General features: G+C 37.2%; 1 protein-coding gene across 1 annotated transcript; it reads left to right on the forward strand.

The window, feature by feature from the left end:
• The first annotated feature begins 5045 nt into the window (after window positions 1–5045).
• Window positions 5046–15825, forward strand: LOC141405728 (dynein regulatory complex subunit 2). Its single transcript, XM_073990396.1, has 6 exons — window positions 5046–5299; window positions 5389–5641; window positions 5709–5932; window positions 14179–14571; window positions 14920–15093; window positions 15159–15825. The coding sequence occupies exons 1-6, from the start codon at window positions 5165–5167 to the stop codon at window positions 15591–15593; spliced, it is 1614 nt and encodes a 537-aa protein (XP_073846497.1). The 5' UTR covers window positions 5046–5164; the 3' UTR covers window positions 15594–15825.
• Window positions 15826–16298: the final 473 nt, after the last annotated feature.

The following is a 16298-nucleotide window of genomic DNA, read 5'->3' on the forward strand; positions in this document are numbered from 1 at the left end:
AATCTATTTTGAAATTCTATTTATTTAATTTGAAATTTATATTTAATAATTGTGAATTATTACTATCGTGAATTATAGTATTAGTATTAGAATAAGTAAAATGAATTGTACTCATATTCTAATTAGTTTCGTTAAGTACCAATTACCTTCATCTATCTCAATATCTCTCTTTAACGAAAAAAAATGTAAATTGAATTTATAGCTTACCTAGTGCAAATCCTTTTGTATTGAATTCACTCTTTATATCGACTCGCACTGGTAAGCATCTCTCCTCAACTCTTCTAAATCAATAAAACCTTTTGTTGTACGTTTTATAACGTTTAAGAAAAGTACTAATTGGTTTTATTTTCCCTTCTCTTTCTTCTAAATTATTCCTCATTGGCTATGAGGAATAATTTCTAAAGCAACGAAAACCGCATTACAGTCCACTCCGCAGCGTTTCGTTGAAGTCTGGTTTTGTCTCCTCTTACTTACCCTCAGCGGAACTCCATCCGAACATACATAATAAAAGGCTACATTTATTCAAATCTCATATATTTAGAAAAATGTGTATAAATAAAACACATAAAATTCATCCCTATTGGATAGATAGAATGGGTTCGAATGCTGATGAAGAGATCGGATCTTTGTATTGGTTCAAATGCTACTGAAAAGATCGGAACATTCACGACTTCGTTTGAACCAATGCAAAAGATGCCATGAAATCACGTCATCGCAAGGAACCCCTTCCTTCAAATTTTGCTGGGACTAGTTACCACCCAATCTACTTGCAATGTTATATACTGGTAAATTTAACATGAGGATGCCATAGGAAGGGGTCTGTTGTCTTCTCACTGCATTACCAGTAACCACGCAATTCGATAGTCGTGTGAAAGGCAATTGTCTCTTCATTGCATTACCAGTAACCAGTCAATTTGGTAGCCCGAAATGATAGCCAAAATCACTAGTAAGTTTTAATCGCTATCCAGTTTAAACCATATTAACCCGGATATGCCGACGAGCAGACTAATGTAAATATCCTGAGAATCGTCCCCTAACTTAGTACAATATACCGTTTGGTTATATGTTTATACCCTCAGCGTTTATACTAACGAGGGTATATACACTTTCGTACGGGAAAAATGTGTCTCATCGAAATAATTGTTTTAGACCCCAGGTATGTTTGGACGAAATTCTTTCAGACAATTTGGAGTCGATTTAGCCATATCCGTCTGTCTGTCTGCCTGGAGCGGACGATAACTCTTGAACGGATCAACCGGTTCGGTCCAAAATTTGGCTTTCGTAATATTTTGTCCAAACTTAGTTTAAGTTCGAAGATAAGCCGTATCGGTTCAGTCCTTCAGGTACCAACCCCACAAAAGTTCAAAAATGTTAGAAAAAATTGTGCGCACGATAACTCTTGAAGGGAGTGACCGATTTGGTCCATACTTTACACCTCCTAATATATCTACCAGATATAGATCAGGTTCGAATATTGACAATATTTGTCCTCTCCTTTGGGTATCTACCACACGAAATCATGGATAAGTTCACTTTAAGCCCTAATCTCGAAACACTTTGATTTTTTACGACGGTAAAAGTTTTTTCAAGGGCAAGTCCTGAAGTCCTTGAGAGAACAGCCTGAAAGGTGTGAAAACCCCTATGGCACCATATTTAGTAGCTAGAGAGCACGATAACTTTCGAACTGACCAACCGATTTGGTCCAAAATTTGGTCTTTCTTCTCTCAATATTTAAGATGTGTCACTAAAATGGAACGGGGCAATCAATTTGGTCCAAACTTTAGATCTACTAATGTTTTGTCTAGATTTAGTTTAACTTCTAAAATGGCCCATGTCGATCCTCTTCTTAGGAACCTCCCCCACAAAAGTTCAACATTTGCATCAAAGTGCAGTTTAGGGTTTCTTCTCAGATCCTTTGGAAATGTATAACGACGTGGTTCGTTGTGGTCCTGTTTACATCGATATTACGTTTTCCGTGGACAAGTCCATGCTTACTAGCATACTGGTCCAAAATGATACGATGGCCCATTGAAATGAATAGTGGGCGCGATATCTATCGAAAAGATAACATAACATTGTTCCACATCAGCCCATACGGGACAAGGGAGACTTCTCTCATATCAATGAGTGCACCCCGATTCATATTAGCTCAATGATATGGGACCTACTGTTTATCGCCGAGTCCGAACGGCGTGTCTTAAGACACCACTTGTGGAGAAGTTTTTCAAGGCTGAGATACTCAGGAAATGTCGCCAACATTACTGAGGGGTATTTTGCCACCGTTGAAAAATGTTTGATGTTGCCTGGCCGGGTAATCGAACCCCCGACCTACTGCGTGCAAGGCGGGCGTGCATAACATTGCACCACGGTGGCACCCAATCGAAAAGATATCACTCCCAAAATAATGTCCATTTCCATAATTGACTATATCGGTCCATTCCTTCAAGTACCTCCTCCGCAACACTCATGAACTTCAATCTTAATCCAAAAGGGCCACATTCAGAAAAGACTCTTAATACATTCGATCTATCCGTAGATGAAAGTTTCAGTTCACATAGGCTGAGGGTATATCTCTGTCGGCAAAGCCAACTGATACTTTTTTTCTTGTTTCTTATTGCTTTCTTTTAAAACAAATAATGATTATAAAAAAATCGTGTCCCGATATGTAGTGTAGAAAAAAATTGCCTGGAGTCGGAGTCGACGTATTTTTTCGACTCAGGCTTTGACTCCGACTCCAGCAAAATTGTCGACTCCGTCTCCGAAACCCTGCTGTGGACAATATCGGGTACTCACTTCGAGAGTTATCTTGGTCATTTTAGTTGGTGACGGCAGGGGTTTTTTGGGCATTATCTTATACTGCATGTTTGCGAAATATTTTGAAAATTTGGGTGGGAGGTACATTAAGGAGTGGTCTGATATGTTTTATATACGAAACTGATCTATTTCTGGTAGGAATATTAGAATAAAAAGGATTTTTTCAAATATACTTGGAGTCTACACAATTATTTCGATGATGCACATTTTTTCATGTATCAAAGTTTTGAAACCGCTTTAGCCTAAAGGCTGAGTGTATAAAAACTTCAACATCGAATTTTTTTCTGAACTACTTCGCGGCCGAAAGTGATTAAAAATTCGATTCCAAATCTCCACTTTTTGTTCCATGATTGATGGGATTTCACGGTAAACACATTATAACTAAGTTATTTCACATAAAGAAATCTTATGCACAGGGTAGTGATACCAAAAGATCGGGCCCTTCCCGACTGGTGTCTTTATATCCTTGTTTTACTCTCAGCCTTCTGACGCGTCATCGAAATTACCCATTATACCTATATTTAGACTAAATCCTTTTCAGACAATTAGGAGTTGATTAAGTCATGACCGTCCGACAGCATAGAAACTTAATTTAATTTCGAAGATGACCTATGTTATCGGTCCGTTTTAGTATACCACCACAGTAATTTCAGATTATTATATTTGATAGATTTAACCACATTTTCCATCCGATAATGCTGCAAATATCAATAGTTTTGGTATAGCCACCATTTGAAGGTTTCAACCACATGTTCCATTCGAATGTGTAATTTGATATTTCGAATCCTCCTTATAGAAAATGCTGGCATAAGTCAATATTTTGGTATGGCACAATACAACAGCAGCTGCATATTTCTCATATTTTAAAGTTTTTAACCACATTTTCCAACCGAATTAGCTGTATCAGAACTTTAAATTTCGATTTTGAAGTGTTAAATTAATTAAAGCAAAAATGAGAAAATTTATTTGTCAGTTTGTTCCATATTTTACATTTGTGTCATAATTGTGGACATAAAATTCTATTTTTTAAAATTTCTCTATAACTTATATATTCCAACATATATTCCTCTAATTTTTTGTAAATATATTCTATATACTATTACCAATAATTCAAATTAAAAATACAAATATTTTCTTCAGTAAACTCTACGCAGTTGTAAACCCAAACTGTAAAATGCCATTATCTCAAAACCGTAAAATGGCGTATGGAACACTTAAGCATGACACCGACGATAGGTTATCATTTTTAAATGGCCCCAAACAACAATACCCCATAACTTGAGGTATTTTGAAGCTAATATTTCTTTTTTTCAGTGCCTGCAATATGGTTTCGCAGTGGCCAAAAAACTTCTCCAGTGATCCACAAATATCTGCACCAAAAATTGTGGACATAGCCCCAAGTATAACGGTACCTCTCGATTTCAAACATTTTGAAGTTTTCTCATCGAATTAGCCATTACTTTGTGTTTTAGGTTTCCAGTGGTCAAACAACTTATCCTAACCACACCGTCCGATTTCAGGTATATTGAAGTTTTAATCTACATTTTCAGTCCAAATTTGGTCTAATTCGTAATAATAATTTCCAGCTGTCCATTTCTCATTTATTTCATTTCAGTTCATAATATTTCATGGTGGATGGTATAACAGTTCGGTCCGGCCTAACTTAACGCTTTTTACTTGTGATATATTTTTTCTTTAAGAAAAATATTTATAATAATCTCCATTAAACCCTATCTACTTAAAACAAATGTCTTACAACATTATTATTTTTAGTAAATTTAAGTGTAAACATCTTTATCAAGAGCATCTTCATTAACAGTAACAGAAAAACCAATATCCTTAAAATAAAATCCCAATAGTTTGACACTTAAGTGGCGGAAAATTGTTTGGCCCTAAAGCATTTATCACACTTTTGTTAAAACTTTAGAGACGCAGACTAACACAAAAGTGTGTTGGCTAAGAAGTATCAAATAATAACATAACATGTCATATGCAAACATGCACACATATGTATATTACATAGACATATATTGGGACACATAACTTATTCCCACACTTCGCTTCACTTCAATGGCTTCATATATCAAGGAACCCTTTTTATGCTGTTGTTGCTTTTGTTTACCTTAATAAATTAACTACGGATACAACAACATGGGTTGTCAACGTAACCGTTGGAGGCGAGTATCCAAGTTATGGCCTCCAAAACAGTTCAAAGGGAAAACATAAATTTCATACTCAAACCTGCCTTGACAAACATCAGATCATATCCTTTTGCGGAAACCATTGTGATTTGTTTTAACTATAAAATCTTAAATTGCAAAATTGAAAACTACTTAAATTCTATCTCAAAATGGGTAAAAAAGGTAAAGGAAATAAATTGGCCAAAATGTCTGAAGAGGAAAGGGCAAGATATTTACAACTAAGAGCTGATATTGAGGAAGAGGCTCGTCGACGTAAAATGCAACTGATTTCCATGTATATGAAGGTAATTAGTCCCTTGGGGAAACACAAGATCTCTCCAAGCATACATTTTATGTATTAAAAGCCATGATTGTGTGCCCATATTGTTTGCAGAATAAACTTAAGCGGGAAGAGGCCTTCAGTCGTTTGAATATGGCCAAAATCAATCAGGAATGGCGTTCCATTTTGAGACAAGTAAAATGTCAAGAGTTGCGCAAGGAAATCGTCGATATGGAAAAGTACAGCAAAGATATGTTGGATCACAAAGATAGTGTCATACAACGACTACTTCATGACTTGGAAGTGGCACATGGCCAGCATGATACAAGTTCACAAACTCACATGGAAATGTTACAACATTTTATGAGTGAGTTATTGATTATTGGTTAGATCCAGGTGTCGTAGAAGGCTAACAATTTTAATTTCCATTTTAGATATCCAACAACAACGTTTGGAATTTTTCAAGGATAATTATGACCGTGAAAGGCAAACTATGCTCGAGCAATTCAATGAGGACTTTAATAAAATACAAACTTTACGAGAACGAGCCCAGAATCAATTGGAAAATGTCTATCATCAGTTGGAAGAAAAGAATGAGCATCAAAGAAATGAAGCTCATGAAAGGTATTTGGAGAAATTGGATGATATAAAGGCAACGGTAAGACGATTTTGTAATTATTAGTCCTACAAAAAATCAGAGTCTGAACATTTTCTCCGAGCTCGCTTCAAGTTTGTTTAACTAAAAAATCCTTTAACAACTATAAGTATTATTCAGAGACCCACACCCTTTTGTATGCTGATCTTCATATCTCGACACTCCAGACCACACAAAAGATACCTCCCCACAAAAGTTCCTGAATGTTTAGAAAAATTGTGCGTAATATAACTCTTGAAGGGAGTACCCGATTTGGTCCATACTGGAACATCGTTCAATATATACTCTTTCGATCCACTTCTTCTGTTGAAGACCTGCTCTCGAATCGCTCTGCTTTTTGTTGAGGCAACATGTATTCGCAGGCCCCATTACGACGGTAGAAGTTTGTTCAGGAGAAAGTCTATACTTCCTGAGAAAATAGCCCGAAAGGTGTAAAAAATCCCTATGACAGCATTTATAGTGGCTGGGCGCACAACAATTCTCTAACAGATCAGCCGATTCCGTCCAAAGTTTAACATTCGATATATTTACCAAACTTAATTCAAGTTCGAAGATGGGCAATTTAGGACTACAACGTCAGTACCTCTCCTTCAAATTTGCAAAAAATGTCCCTAAAATGGTACGCACGATTATGTTGAGCGGGGAATCCGATTTGGTCCAATCTTTGGATCTCTTAATATTTTGTCCAAATTTCGTTAAACTTTGAAAATTGTGCGCATTGCTCTTCTCCTTAGGGTACAAATATACCGTTGCTTATCCTTGTGGTTCCGTTTACAGCAATATTTTGTTTTTCTTGGACAAGTTCATGCTTCCTGACGTAGTGGTTCAAAAGCTCTAAGTTACACGGTGACTAACTTAATTGACTGGTGGGCGCCACATCGAAAATAAAGATGTGGACTATGTATATCCATTCCCTCAGGTACCTACTCCGTAACACTTTTGATTTTTAACCCAAATGTGTACATTATTGTCGGGAAGTTCATACGTCCAAAAACGGCCACAAAATCTGAAAACCCTCTAATACAGAATTGTTGGGCAAAAAGATCTCCGTTGCATAGCCGGTATTCGATTCGATATTGTCAATAGATGAAGACTATATATACATATCAAGTTGCAAAATACTCGTGTGAAACATAGGATGTGCATACTTGACTTTCGTTAAGGAAAGAAAAATAATATTTATACCCAACACCACTATGTGGGGAGGGTAGTATATGTTGGTTTTGGCCAAAAAGTTTGTAACGAATCGAAAAAATGGTCGTAGACCCATACTTATATATACCAAAATGAATGTCTCTCCGCATCTATAAGGGTATATCAAAAGCAAAACCTGCTAATGAAAGTAGAAAATATCATTTTTCTAACAATGTATAGTAGGTTGTTGTAGGTGGTCAAGCAACGAAGATATCACAATAGTCGCAAATAAATAAATAAGTCGGATCGTCACGAAATTTTTGGGATTAATGGGGGTTCTACTGCGAAAAAATCCTATTGATTTTGGTAATGGTCGAATAATATTCAGGGGTTAGAATGTGAAAAAACTTATTTGGAGAAAAAGTCATCGTTTAATTTCAAAGCTAATATATCTCTTCTGTAAGAGGTATATCAAAAGCAAAACCAGGCAAGGAAAGTAGAAAATTTCACCTTTACAACGATGTGAAGTAGGTTGTCATAGGTGGTCAAACAACACATGTATCGCAATATTCGGTAATGCATCCCTTTTTCTCTTTTTTTGTGCAATCACACTACAGGTCGGAATTTTGATCGGATCCTCACGATGGGGTTAGATGGGGGTCTTACTGAGAAAGAAGCCTATTGATGGTTGGCGTACATCCCACTTTTCCATTTTTTATTGGAGTTATACTGACGATGCACTTAAATGCGTTTCAGCAAAATTGACATGTATTAATGAAGACATTCAGAACAAAGGCGCTAAGTTATGCCAATTTTAAAATTTTGAATTTTTCCAGTCAAAAGCTTATACACAGGGGTTGTGGTGTAGGGTATCACATAGTCGGCCCCACTCGACTATAGCCTTGTCTCACTTGTATTATAATAAAATGGAATGAATGTTATTTTAGGCATTAACTGGCAAAAGCTTATTCATTCTCACTACAGGAAATCATTTTTGAGAAAAAATGCCAAAAAGTCATAACCCCAATGAATATAACCTTTCATATCAATTTGCCTAGTCGAAATAATGGTTTTAGACCCCAAGTATGGTTGTTGCGCATGATACCTCTTGAACGGATCCAAAATTTGGCCTTCGTAATATTTGTTCCAAACTTAGTTTGAGTTCGGTCCACTCTTTCACATACCTACCTCACAAACTCTTGAAGGGAGTACCCGATTTGGTCCATAGTTTGCACATCGTACAATATGGACTCTATCGGTCCACTTCTTCTAGTACCTCTCACACAAAATTTCCTAAAAGTTCAGTTGTAGACCTGCTCTCGAATCGCTTTGATTTTTGTTGGGGGCAACATGCATTCGCTGGCCTCATTACGACGGTACAAGTTTTTTCAGTGGAATGTCTATACTTCCTGAGTAAATAGCCCGAAAGGTGTTAACAATCCCTATGGCACCATGTACAGTGGCTGGGCGCACATCAATTCTCGAACAGATTAGCCGATTCAGTCCAAAATTTGGCCTTCCTAATATTTTTCCAAACTTAATTCAAGTTCGAAGAACGTACGATTATCTTGAGCGGGGAAACCGATTTGGTCCAAGCTGTGGATCTCTTATTATTTTGTCCAAACTTCGTTAAACTTCGAAAATTGTTCGCATCGGTCTTCTCCTTAGGATGTAAGTGCAGTTTAGTGTCTTTGCAAATATCTTATGGGAATTTATACCGTTGCTTCTCGTTGTGGTTCTGTTTACAGCGATATTATGTTTTTCGTGGACAGGTCCATGCTACCTGACATAGTGGTTCAAAAGCTCTAAGTTTTGATCTTAAAACCAAATTTGTATTTTTTGTCGACAAGTTCATACGCCCGAAAAGGGCCACAAAATCTGAAACCCCTCTAATACATAACACTGTGCGACAAGAACTAAAAATATGAGACAACGTGTATCGACGTTTTTAAAGTTTACATCGGAAAGTAACCAAAGTAGGCGACACAAGTTCCGCCCATTTCTAGTTTTTTTTTTTCGAAATATTCTAGTTAAGATATCTTGGAATTCTTGCAGTTTGGGAATATATTTTTTTTTTCAAATTGGACCAATATTAAAGAAGTTATGAGTATTTCTTTGCATAAAGTTTTAACAGAATTCGACTTTTTCAAGACGCGATATCATTGGAGCCGTTGGTCAAAAAAAAAATCTGAAAATATACTGAAATGTTTTGCTGATAAACAGCACCACCAAAACTAAAAATAAAGGAAATCAAAAAGCTCATTTCGAAAAAGTGTCCGATTTTACTCAGATATCCCCATATATTCTTGATCAGCACAAAATTCTAAGACGATCTGCCCTTGTCCGTCTTTGTTAGCATTTTACTTACTTAGCTGGCTCATTACAGAACAGAACGTATTTATACGCCATTTTAACGGGTTCATCTTCGCCCATTCTTATGATATGGCCTAGCCAACGCAATCGCTGCATCTCGATACGTTTAACTATATTGATGTCGTTGTATAGCAGATACAACTCGTGGTTCATGCGACGTTGATATTCACCATCAACGCAGATTGGTCCGTAGATCTTTCGAAGAATTTTTCTCTCAAACACTGCATGTCTGCTTGCGCAAGTACGCAGGCTTCGGAGCCATACATCAGCACGGGTAGTATCAGTGTTTTGTAGAGCGTTATTTTTGTTTGACGAGATGTGGCTTTGTTTTTGAACTGCTTACTTAAACCAAAGTAGGATCTGTTGGCCAACACTATTCTTCTTTTTATTTCACGACTGATGTCGTTTGTTGTGTTTACGGAGGTGCCGAGGTAGACGAAGTCTTTTACTACCTCAAAATTATAGAAACCAACTTCCACAGTTGGTCCGAGCGCGTCGACAACATAAACTTGGTCTTCTCACCGTTTACCGCCCGACCCACTTTAGCAGATTCTCCTTCGACCTTCATAAATATATCAGTTACTTCTTTTACTGATCGTCTCATGATGGCTATATCTTCAGCATAAGCATGTAACATGTGGCTATTGGTGTAGATTGTGCCACTTCTTTTGACGTTTGCCTCTCGTATAACCTTTTCAAGCAGGATGTTGAAGAGATCACACGAAAGGCTGTCTCCTTGTCTGAAAGCTATTTTGGTACAAAACTCTGCGAAGAGGTTGAAATTTGCGGGGATACCAAATTCAGACATGGCTTGGAATACCTTTGAACGCAGTGGGCTGTCGAAGGCTGCTTTATAATCGACAAAAAGGTGGTAGGTGCCGATCTTGGGTCTTCTCCAGGATTTGCCGCAGGGTAAATATCTGGTCAATGTTGGACTTGCCAGGTCTAAAGCCGCATTGGTTTGGTACAATTATCTCGTTGACCATAGGCTTTAGTCGTTCGCACAATATCCCTGACACGATCTTATAGGCAATAGGGAGTAGACTTATGCCCCTATAGTTAGTGCATACAGATTTATCTCTTTTCTTGTGGACGGTGCACAGGATACTCAAGTTCCAATCGTCGGGTACTCGTTCTTCCTGCCAGATGGTGCTAACTAGCTGATGAAAACACCTTATCAGCCTGTCGCCTCCGGTTTTGAACAGCTCGGCTGGTAAGCCATGTGCTCCTGCTGCCTTATTATTCTTCAGCCGATTTATTGCTGTCTTTACCTCATCTTGGCTGGGCGGTATACATTCAATACCATCTTATGGGATTGGGTCTGTGGTATATTCGTCGTCTTCGCTGCTATTGAATACCAACAGTTTTGTAAAATATTCTTTCCATATCCTGAGCACACTATCTGCATCAGTTACCAAATTTCCTTGCTGGTCTCTACAGGAGGATGTGCCTGTACCAAAGCCATCCGTTTGATGCTTGACACTTTGGTAGAATTTTCGGACTTCATTGTGGTTCCGGTACATCGCGATTTTCCATCTCCCTCTTCTTCCTCCGGAAAAGGCGTTTCTCCTCTCTCCTTTTCTCACGATATCTCTCTCGTGAGCTACGCGTTGCTACTGATTGTAAAGTAGCCCTATATGCCGAATTTTTCTCTTCGGTAGCAGCACGATACTCCTGATCATACCATAGATTCCTTGGTGGAGGTGTATGGTATCCAAGTATAAATATTGCGGCTGTTTGCATTGAGTGGGCAATACTTTGCCATTACGCTGATATATTATCGGGATGAGGAGTGCTTTATTAAGCTGCAACAAGGTAGTGGTCTGAGTCTATGTTTGCTCCACGGAACGCACATCCAACACGTTCGATGAATGTCTTCCATCTATCACAACGTGATCAATTTGATTTCTTGTTTTCTGATCTGGAGAGAGCCAGGTGCCCTTATGGATGTCGAGATGTTGAAATCTGGTGCTGCTAACTACCATGTTTTATGCCGCTGCGAAGTCTATCAGCCTCACACCATTGTCAGATGTTTCACTGTGAAGACTGAGAGGGCCAAAGATATTTTCCTTTCCAATTTTGGCATTAAAATCGCCTAGAATAATTTTAATGTCATGGGAAGGACAAGGGTCATATGTTTCCTCTAAGCGCTCATAAAATATATCTTTGGTCAGTTCGTCCTTGTCTTCAGTGGGAGCATGAACGCAAATAAAGCTGATGTTGAAAAATTTTGCTTTTATTCGAATTGTAGCAAGACTTTCATTCACTGGTGTGAAGCTGGAGACCAGGTGATTTAAGCTCGGACCAACTACAAATCCGCAACCAAACTGATGCTTTATGTCATGGCAGCTATAATACAGTGCGTCACCTTTAGGTGTTGTTGTGACGCCTTTGCTATTCCATCGTATATCCTGTATGGCAGTAATGTCGGTCTTGTACTTTTCAAGTACATCTGCCAATGCGTAAACTGCACCTTCTCTATAAAGAGTGCGAACATTCCAGGTGCAGTTGACTGGGGTTCGTCAACTTTTGAGGGATTCGTTTTTCTTTTCTTTTGTGTTTTCATAGTAGGCTGCTTTTTCTAGGGGAGGCTTACTAACCCTGCGCCCAAACCCAAGCATTTAACGTTCTTATGGGTGAACGCGTGGCACATTTTAGCTCACTACCTTTAACGGGTGTTAAAAGCAGCTACCCCAGGTGACATCACAAGGAGGTCAGTGTCCTCTTGAGATGAAAGAGGGACCAAGATAAATCCTGGACTTTGTCATGTTAAAGCCGGTCAGGACCGTATCTTAGTATCTTTCCTCCCCTACGTCACCCTTGTTGTTATCATTTTAGCGTCCGTAATAATTGAGATGAAACGCTAAAGTTTTGCATCCAAGTCTCTTTTTTCCATAGGCAGGTCAAGTTCATGTGTTGTTATAGCACCCGTATAACGGAACCACCCGATTTAAGGTATTTTGAGGATTTTAGCAACATTTCTTGACCGGACAAGCTAAAATTTGTCATTTGAGGTTCGCAATGGCCGAGAAATTGCTCTACTAAAAATTGTCAAGATATGTGCACGTTTTGGTATAGCCTCCATATAGCGGTACCTCCCGATTTAAGGTATATTGAGGATTTTAGCTAAATTTTATGACCAACCTAGCTGTTATTTGACATTTAAGTATCTCAGTGGCCCGAAACTTTTCCACCAAAAATCTTCAATATAGGTCCATGTTTTGGTATAGCCTCCCTATAAAAATAACTCTCGATTTAAGATATTTTGGGGATTTTAGATACATTTTCTGACCGAATTAGCTTAAATTTGACGTTTGAGGTTCCCAATGACCAAACAACTTATCCAATAAAAATGGTAAAAGATAGGTCCACATTTGGGTATAGCCCCATGTAACGGTACCTCCCGATTTAAGGTATTATGCGGCTTTTAGCTACATTTTCTCACCGAATAAGCTGAAATTGGACATTTGATATTCCCAATGACCTGAAAACTTCTCTACTAAAAATTGGGGAGATAGGTCCACGTTTTGTTTAGCCCACATATAACGATACCCCCGATGTTCAGAGGATTTTAGCTACAATTTTTTACCGAACTAGCTGTAATTTGACACTTGAGTTTTCAGCGGTCACGAACTCCACCAAAAATCTAAACTCCTCCACCATAAATCGTTAACATAGATCCATTGAAGAAATGTTGTTACATTTTTTACCTAATTTAGGCATTTGGTGTATCCGTGGTCGAACAATTTTTGCACCTAACAGGAAATTTATTATTCAATCTTAGTGCAGAATTTATTATGTTGGATGATATAAAAAGTTCGGCCCGGCCGAACTTAATACTTGTAGCTTTTACATCCGTAGGTCTGGATGGAGCGTACACAGAAAAAAAAATCCGGCGATAAAAAAAAATTATCATATTGACGAAATTCGATAAAATTATTTGATCACAAAGTCAAAATTCAACTGATAAAATATTTCGCATATTGACTAAAATATTTATCGCTCTTTAATTGAACTGATCAAATGGAATATGTGGAATATTTTGAAAAAATTTTTGTCAATATGTGAAATATTTTATCAGTTGTATTTTTACTTTGTGATTAAATAATTTTATCGAATTTTGTCAATATGACAATTTTTTATCGCCGAAAAATCGATACATTTTTGATTGAATCTTTGATTTTTTTATCAAAGGGCTAAAATTTTTTTCTGTGTACGATAATTAATGGGAGAAACCAAATATTTATTTTATTAAAATTATTTTAAATTCGAGTGGACCAAAGCGGTCCACGAGTTGGTATACCCCCCACATAACGCGAACTTCAAATATTACGTATTTTGAAGATTTTTGCCGCATTCTCTATTCGGGTCATTCGTAATTTGATTTTTTGATATCTCTATGAAACCGAATTCTCCTCATAAAAAAATTTTTGACAAAGGTCAATGTTTTGGCGTAGCTCTTCATAAAACGGTTTTGACGTAGACAATATGTTGGTGTAACCCGTTAGTCAAATTCTCAGCCGAATCAGCTGTAAATTGGCTTTACGGATCGGAAATCTCTCCGTTTTCGTTTTTCGATCCTTCCTATCCTTAACCCGTGATAATAGACTATTAATGGTAGAAATACAAAGGAGAGGTGATGAAATCCCTACCTCTGACCTTCCTTGGCAAAGTGCTGTCGGAGTGATAAAAAATAATGATTATGTTTTAATTTGTTATTAATTACCACCTTTCTTTAATAGATGCAACTGCGTATCGAAGAAATTACTGAAAAGGGTGAACAAAAACTCGAAAAGCTATGGAAAGAATATCAACAGGCATTGGCGGAATATGTCCAGCATACAGAGGGCTTCTATGCCGACTATATGGATCTGAAGGAAAAAGATGAAGAATATACAAATCAAACGAGAGAATATTGCTATGAAATCGAAAAAGCCAGTAATCAATTGGCTAGCTTAAAACTGACGGTGGCTGATGCCGAAGATAAAAGTGAAGTAAAATTAAAACATTTAAAAGATCTCAAAGAGTACATGATGAAGAAACATATGGAACTTAAGGAACGGATTGACGCTGAAATGCAAGAAAATGATGGGAAATTTAAGGTGATGAGTGTGGAAAGTTATAAGGCAGTGAAGGTGAGTTATGTTAAAATGCATGTTAAAAAAATTGGTGTTCCGCATGGGTATGGTAACTTTGCCATTACTACTAAAAAATCAAAGCTTATTTATTAAGCTTATTAAGTACATTGAACTGCGAAAAGTTAAATTACAGCAATTGTTATAATTTATTCAGAAACAAGTAAAGGAGCGTTAAGTTCGCCCCGACCGAGCTTTAAATATAACCTCCACTATGAAATATTCTGAACTAATATGGAATAAATAGTTCTCTTTCTGTTACGAAAATTTCAAAGCCTTAAATTTTAGCCAGCCAAAAATTAATTAATTAAAATTAATTTTTAACCACCCAATTTTTGATTATTTTAGAATTTAAAAAATATTTTCGAAAAAGGCAATACTCTGCTGCAATTGGTAGCCGTTTGTCGTAAATTTGAAACAGAAAAGGAGAAGATTTTACCTATGGGATTGCCGCCCATTAGCAAGATAATGTTTGAAAATGAGGCTGAGGAATATTCACAAGTCCCAGAGGAAATGAAGTTGGTAAGTCCAACAATTATTACCACGATGTTTTAAATAATAAACCTCTACTTTTCCCCGATTGCTAGGATAACTTTTGTAATTGGCAATTGATGGAAGACTTTTGGAAACGTGTGAATAATGTCAAAATCGACTTAGTTTGTTTGACACAACGCAAACATAGCCTGGAAGAGGAAAATACGCGCCTTAAAACGGAATTGGAGGAACGTTTAATGAGCCTTAACATTGCCAACGGCATTAACACACATGTCAATGATTATTTGGCCAAAAGGCCATGTAGTATGCGAGTTGACCGAGTGGAACGTATTGATTTGGATCAACGCCAAACATGTCAGTCGGCAGATGTGAAAATGGGTCGCCAACCACCACAGCCACATCTTAAACTACGTCGTCGTCCCCATACTTCATGTATAACGGAGGCAAATTTCACCACTGTTGTACGTTCACGAATGTTGGCTAAAGGCAAACCAAAACTGGCCAAAATTGTCGCAATAAAACATTGAAAAATCACATTGCAATAAAGTCATTGGGGTTGGGGATGGCATGCAAGGATATGCTTGACACAAAGTGATCAATAAGCCAAGGAGTGTCCTTACTGGTTTTGTTTTTTATTAACAACAGATGTTGTGGTCCTTGCGTTTCTTCTTCTTTCAGTGGCTTCTTCTCCATTTAGTGGCCACCATAAAATATGACACTCTGAAGTATTTTTTATATAAAAAGTAATAATTTTCCTGACTTTTTCTTCTTTTGTGTTTTATTTTTAAACGAGGTGGGTGGAGTGCGGTGCGTTAACTGAAGAATGAAGGAACATTAAATAAATGTCAGTTGTTGGTTGGATGGATGATGGACAATTGTAAAAGAAACATGACTTTTATTTGATGTGTTGTTGGTCGGTGGCTCTTTCTTTCCATCAAATATGTGTCAAAAAGTAATAAAAGAATAATATATAAATTTAATGTTATCGAAATTTATCATTACTTTTCGCTGGGCCATTAAGTGTCAGAAAAAGAAAAGAAATGTTCAAAAAGATATTTTTTAAAGGTTGAGGTTAAGGTAGTGACTGACATTAAACATCATCGCAATACAACAATGACAACTGTAACAAATCACAAGGAAATAATAATTTTTTTAATGAAACTTGGGCACAATGCTTTATGGACGAACGGAATCTTTAAAAGAAGTGGAAATTCATAATTTCAGTGAAATGT

Source organism: Musca autumnalis, unplaced genomic scaffold (genome assembly GCF_047663935.1).
Source record: "Musca autumnalis isolate F117 unplaced genomic scaffold, ASM4766393v1 scaffold_5, whole genome shotgun sequence".
NCBI lineage: Eukaryota > Metazoa > Arthropoda > Insecta > Diptera > Muscidae > Musca > Musca autumnalis.

Bases quoted from the DNA above. Each gene is read 5' to 3' on its own strand.
- LOC141405728 (XM_073990396.1), top strand. From the start codon at position 5,165: ATGGGTAAAAAAGGTAAAGGAAATAAATTGGCCAAAATGTCTGAAGAG. The intron at 14,572-14,919 runs GTGAGTTATGTT...TGATTATTTTAG, and splicing joins AAAGTTATAAGGCAGTGAAG to AATTTAAAAAATATTTTCGA. The intron at 15,094-15,158 runs GTAAGTCCAACA...CCCGATTGCTAG, and splicing joins TCCCAGAGGAAATGAAGTTG to GATAACTTTTGTAATTGGCA.